The sequence below is a fragment of the Salvelinus namaycush genome, chromosome 16, assembly GCF_016432855.1.
Source record: "Salvelinus namaycush isolate Seneca chromosome 16, SaNama_1.0, whole genome shotgun sequence".
NCBI classification, from domain to species: Eukaryota; Metazoa; Chordata; class Actinopteri; order Salmoniformes; family Salmonidae; genus Salvelinus; species Salvelinus namaycush.
Window position 1 is genome coordinate 16454208 of NC_052322.1, and position 6514 is coordinate 16460721.

The following is a 6514-nucleotide window of genomic DNA, read 5'->3' on the forward strand; positions in this document are numbered from 1 at the left end:
TCACAACTTTTTGTATAATCAGACGAGACAGGATCTGTCACTGCTAAATACCGTGTATGCCACGCTTGCTAAGAAAAACGAATTTCAAAAGATGCTATGCTAAACATATTCTGCGACTATTAAGTTTGTGTGTGAAGAATTGCTGTGAACGCATGTTCGTCAGTTGAAGTAGTTTTTTTTTAGCAGTATTGCATTTGCAGAGGGATTCCCATTTCCATTAAACATCAAAGCTTTTCAATGTCTCTTTTCTTCTCTCTGTAGTAATCCATGACCACGGAACATGATATTTTCCATCCTTTGGCTAGATCCAACTGATGTAGAAATGTTTTGATTATACAGTGACAGTACATTGTTGATAAAGTCATTTGAACTGTGGGGCTTTCTTTTTTTTTTACAGTGGGAAAACAAGGAAACCAGAGAACGTAGAGTATTGCCATCCGCCAACTAGATTTCCCTTCTCCAGTTTAAGGTAGACCTTGTCCTCTTTATCCAAAAAGAGCAGAACTCCATTGGTGGCTGCCTCTCGAGTTACGTCTTTGTCACCCGCAAAAGCTGAGATGACAGGTTTCCCATTCAACATTAAGTTCACCTGGATGACCCAAAGAGACAGCAATGAGCGAAAATAAACAAGACAGGGGAGAAATGCAGCTAATGTCGCTACTGTTCTGTACTAAAATATCTTGCCATGCTATGATTGCATTGCCAAACATCATTATCATCCACAGCTACCTAGAGTAGCTATTTGCTATAAACTATTGTTTTAGTTCAAATATGTACAGTTTGCAGGAGCCCTTCCCTTGACGTACTTTGGAGAGAAAAAAACATTCTTGTTTAGATTAGTTTCGTCACTTTCTTAAATACCCAGAATAAAAAGAGTGTCTGTTTAATAAGCTCATGTAGTCTACTCCCCCTTTTCGCACCCAGAGACAGCCCAGACCTCTCCAGGCTTCGGAGCGTCACAAAGAGAGGACTGGAAATTGACACTACAATTGTGCAAAACATACATCACCAAATTAGAAGCTGTGCCATGCAGTGTCTGTGATTTCCCATTGAAGTTCTACAGGACATTTTCCTAACATTGACACGGTTAACTCTCTCATCCATTGAAATCAAGCGCTTCGTCAGAGATTTGTTTCTGCTTCCTCTAATAACCAGTCTGTCAATGCAAACCCAAATGCCCCAATAGGCTTACACAGGAAATAGTCCAGAATAGACTTAGACAAAATAGTCTTAGGCACATTTCCTAACACACTACAAGGCCCTTTCAAATAATGTAGCCATGGCCAATGTATAGAAAATGAATTGTCTCATGGGAATCACATTATATTATAACTGGAACTAAATTGTTGAATCAATTTGGCCAAAACAAATAGCTTACCTGTATAGTCTGACTCTGGTACACTTTTATAACGTGAAAATTAAAACTGTAGATCCCTTTTCTGGGTGACAAAAACACTGACTCCAAAGTGAAATAGTTGCCTATATTCACAAGAACCTGGGGAAAGAAGAATAAAGCATTTTAGAAAGTGAAAAAATATTCTCCTCGCTGACTATTCAAGTCAGACCAGAATATTTATTGCTGCAAGGCCCAATGCAGTCAAAAATGTGATTTTCCTGTGTTTTATATATACAGTGGGGCAAAAAAGTATTTAGTCAGGCACCAATTGTGCAAGTTCTCCCACTTAAAAAGATGAGAGAGGCCTGTAATTTTCATCATAGGTACACTTCAACTATGACAGACAAAATGAGAAAAAAAATCCAGAAAATCACATTGTAGGATTTTTAATGGATTTATTTGCAAATTATGGTGGAAAATAAGTATTTGGTCAATAACAAAAGTTTATCTCAATACTTTGTTATATACCCTTTGTTGGCAATGACAGAGGTCAAACGTTTTCTGTAAGTCTTCACAAGGTTTTCACACACTGTTGCTGGTATTTTGGCCCATTCCTCCATGCAGATCTCCTCTAGAGCAGTGATGTTTTGGGGCTGTTGCTGGGCAACACAGACTTTCAACTCCCTCCAAAGATTTTGTATGGGGTTGAGATCTGGAGACTGGCTAGGCCACTCCAGGACCTTGAAATGCTTCTTACGAAGCCACTCCTTCGGCGGTATGTTTGGGATCATTGTCATGCTGAATGACCCAGCCACGTTTCATCTTCAATGCCCTTGCTGATGGAAGGAGGTTTTCACTCAAAATCTCACGATACATGGCCCCATTCATTCTGTCCTTTACACGGATCAGTCGTCCTGGTCCCTTTGCAGAAAAACAGCCCCAAAGCATGATGTTTCCACCCCCATGCTTCACAGTAGGTATGGTGTTCTTTGGATGCAACTCAGCATTCTTTGTCCTCCAAACACAACGAGTTGAGTTTTTACCAAAAAGTTCTATTTTGGTTTCATCTGACCATATGACATTCTCCCAATCTTCTTCTGGATCATCCAAATGCTCTCTAGCAAACTTCAGACGGGCCTGGACATGTACTGGCTTAAGCAGGGGGACACGTCTGGCACTGCAGGATTTGATTCCCTGGCGGCGTAGTGTGTTACTGATGGTAGGCGTTGTTACTTTGGTCCCAGCTCTCTGCAGATCATTCACTAGGTCCCCCCGTGTGGTTCTGGGATTTTTGCTCACCGTTCTTGTGATCATTTTGACCCCACGGGGTGAGATCTTGCGTGGAGCCCCAGATCGAGGGAGATTATCAGTGGTCTTGTATGTCTTCCATTTCCTAATAATTGCTCCCACAGTTGATTTCTTCAAACCAAGCTGCTTACCTATTGCAGATTCAGTCTTCCCAGCCTGGTGCAGGTCTACAATTTTGTTTCTGGTGTCCTTTGACAGCTCTTTGGTCTTGGCCATAGTGGAGTTTGGAGTGTGACTGTTTGAGGTTGTGGACAGGTGTCTTTTATACTGATAACAAGTTCAAACAGGTGCCATTAATAAGGGTAACGAGTGGAGGACAGAGGAGCCTCTTAAAGAAGAAGTTACAGGTCTGTGAGAGACAGAAATCTTGCTTGTTTGTAGGTGACCAAATACTTATTTTCCACCATAATTTGCAAATAAATTCATTAAAAATCCTACAATGTGATTTTCTGGATTTTTTTTCCTCATTTTGTCTGTCATAGTTGAAGTGTACCTATGATGAAAATTACAGGCCTCTCTCATCTTTTTAAGTGGGAGAACTTGCACAATTGGTGGCTGACTAAATACTTTTTTGCCCCACTGTATTTCCACACTATAAGGTTGGAATAATACTGTGAAATTGTGAAAATTATGATGCCCTTTTAGTATAAGAGCTGTTTGAAATACCTGAAATTTCAGACTTTTTTGGTGAGAGGGAGTTTTGGCCACCATGCTAATATCACCATGTGGTAAATGAGTTAATCGACCATTAAGAGAGTTCCAAACGTCTTTTCCAATAACAGCTAATTTTCTGTTTCCCCTCCCCACTCAGACCACTCCCAGACAGACCTAGCAAAATTCTTGCTTGAGAAATTGCCTTATGCTAATAAACTATTTTTGTGTGTTTTTTAACGACCAGCGTTAACGACCAGCTTTTCTTCTGCTGACACAACTATGGTGACAAGACTATAGTGTTAAATCTGGGATATTTCAGTAGTTGTAGACACCTCAACTCCTTAGAGAAATGTACTGAGTTTTAATCCTGTGATTTGACATCACAAGCAGTGATCTTTTTTTTCACTAATTGGTCTTTTGACCAATCTGATCAGTCCTGAAAAAGATCTGAATTGGGTAGTGCTGAGCCTTTAGTGCTCTTTGAGGTCGGTTCGGTTTCAATATTTAAAAAAAATAATGAAGTGCAGTATGCATTTAAATGTATGCATTATGTGGGTTGAATGCTGTAACAACACAGAACAAAACAATGAATAAAAGTCCGATGATGGTAGTGACGACCCATTACTGCTTATCACTTATTAACCATCAGTTATTCACATTACTTTACTTTAATCAAATATTTCAGTTGTTGTGTATATTACATTTGTTTTATTTGACGACTTTATTTCATTCCTAGTCGTCATCTAATGTTTATTGAGCTGCTGCCTATGCTGTCTGACAAAATTACTATTTTAGTAGTTCTTCAAAGTAAATAAGGCATACTTTTATAACGGTTGAATACCAACTATCAATCACTTAGATCAGAGTTTCGGTCCTGGGGCCCGCCTTGGTGCACGATTTGGTTTTTGGCCAAGCACTACACAGCTTATTCAAATAATCAAAGCTTGATGATGAGTTGGTTATTTGAATCAGCTGTGTAGTGCTAGGGTAAAATCCAAAATGTGTACCCAGGGGGGCCCCAGGACCAAGTTTGGGAAACCCTGACTTAGATCATGTATTTTCAGGTAGAGATACCTCACGAAGAAACTGCTCTCTATGTATCCCCTCTTGAATGTGCATTCTTCTGTATCTTTTGTAGCAGGCACAAAAGTACACAGACCAGACAAGCAGCCATGCAATGGATTATGATCATTGTAGTTAATTATCACATTTACTGGCGCTAAACTATGTAGAACATTGGCCTGTTGGAAGCTATAACTCCCTACTACATCCCACAGTTCGGGCATGATCTAATTTATCTCTAGAAAAACTGCAGTGCAATGAGCACATTGAGCTCACAATCTTTTTTTTACAAAATGCAATTCAAATATTTGACCCGACCTCAGTCCATTAGTTGTTTAAAAACTGAAAAATAACTGGCATTTTGGTTAATTACTCAGCACTAGAATTGGGCTGCCTTTGTGAATGCAGCCTTGATTTGCAAGTGTGAACTTTTACACCACTATAAGGCTGCGTTTACACAGACAGCCCAATTCCGATCTTTGGTCAAAAGACCAATTAGTGGAAAAAATATCAGACTTTGTCTGCCTGTGTAAATGCAGCCTACTAGTCCAGCAGCAACTACTTGACACAGGAGCTGCACTCTTCTCCAATAGTCTGTCTCCCAATTAGGCAGATTCAGCCAGTGATTTATGTAAGGTGTTGGTTATGCCAGTTGAGATGCCACCAGGAGGTGATATAAAACAGTGATTTTAGGTTAATTCAAACAGGGAACAAAAGTTAAATGCACTGCATTTACTCCATAAAAAATGGCACGATCTCAATTCAGAGCTTGCGTACACAAGGTGCAAGTACCACCCAATCAAATTGATGAAGCCAAACATCTCCAGTGTGTGTGTGAGAGAGAGAGAGAGAGAGAGAGAGAGAGAGAGAGAGAGAGAGAGAGAGAGAGAGAGAGAGAGAGAGAGAGAGAGAGAGAGAGAGAGAGAGAGATGCTCTATTCTCAGTGATAAACACATTGCTGCTGCTTTATCACATTTGAGCTATGCCCATTATTATTTATTAATCATTCAATCAATCATTAGGCGAGCTAATATTGATATATGTAGGTTGCTCTCTAAACCAATGTTAGACTCTTCCAGAACAACAATTTTTTAAAGATTATTTGTATTTAGTTATACTTTTGGGGGCATAACCTGTCACTGTGGGGTCAATTAGCTATGTAAAACGTTGTTCTTAAACAGCATTACAACTTTGATGTTATAAAGTTGAGGTAAAATAAAACAGCCCTATATCAAAAACAACGTAAACAGTCTTACTTGGTCGAAGTATATGATTCTTGTTTTATTGCTCATCTCCGACGGTTCGTGATTGTTGCTCCGGACCGCAGAAAAAGCCACCTTGGAGTTTGCCGCGCGCACCGAAATGCCTAGAGGAGAGGACGAGCCCTTCCAATCCGTAGTCGGATTAGAGTCGCAAACCACAAGACATTTGCCCTCCAGGACTATAGGCTCCGTGTCATTCTGAGCTCCCACAAACTCAGAGATCAACGCCAAACTAAACATAAGAACAATATATTTTACCATCGCATTGTCCAACAACCCTAACAGCACCATTTTAAAAAAGACACTCTCTGTATCAAATTCCACGTCCTCCTCTTTGGTCCCCGGTCGCAGACGCTTCTGACGCGATAAGATTATTTTCTTGGATCCAGCAGTATGCTATATTGATGAAAGAAACCGACGACTTCAAATGTTGACAACAACTGATGGAAATGAAAATCCCGATTATTTTCTCTTTGTCTCATTTTCATCATTTAGATTATGTTTGTGATTGAGATAAAAATACAAAATAGATGGCTGCATGAGGCTGGCATGAAGGGTTCAGTCTGAGAAGAAGCGCAATAACATTTTTCTGACTAGTGCTCTGCGACTCTCCAAATTACGCGTGTTGACTGTTAGTCCCAGTTGTGATATGCCCACGATCCAGACACGTCCATTTAGCAACGTATGCGTAAATATTTCCCGCACATAAAACAATGTCTTCATTTGTAGCTTACATTTTAGTTTTGCCCCTATTATGAATATTTATCCCGTTTTAAATCTTTGAGTATTTCAGTCTTTCTGTACCAGACCGCTGTTCAGGAAAGTTAGAATGATGAGATTGGATACATAATGGATGTAAAGCACATGGACTATTAATCAATTCATCTTTGGC

General features: G+C 39.8%; 1 protein-coding gene across 1 annotated transcript; it reads right to left on the reverse strand.

The window, feature by feature from the left end:
- Positions 1-391: 391 nt before the first annotated feature.
- cbln4 (cerebellin 4 precursor) lies at positions 392-5862 on the reverse strand. Its single transcript, XM_039010696.1, has 3 exons — positions 5617-5862; positions 1379-1495; positions 392-589 (listed from the first exon to the last, which is right to left on the reverse strand). Exons 1-3 carry the CDS (start codon positions 5860-5862, stop codon positions 392-394), a joined length of 561 nt encoding a protein of 186 aa, XP_038866624.1.
- Between the last annotated feature and the right edge of the window lie 652 nt (positions 5863-6514).

What these genes read in the sequence shown, in the direction of transcription:
- cbln4 (XM_039010696.1), bottom strand. Translation starts at nt 5,862, where the DNA reads ATGTTTAGTTTGGCGTTGATCTCTGAGTTTGTGGGAGCTCAGAATGAC. An exon ending in GAATCATATACTTCGACCAA is followed by an intron (nt 1,496 to 5,616) that starts GTAAGACTGTTT and finishes TTCTTTCCCCAG; the next exon opens with GTTCTTGTGAATATAGGCAA. An exon ending in ACCAGAGTCAGACTATACAG is followed by an intron (nt 590 to 1,378) that starts GTAAGCTATTTG and finishes TGGGTCATCCAG; the next exon opens with GTGAACTTAATGTTGAATGG.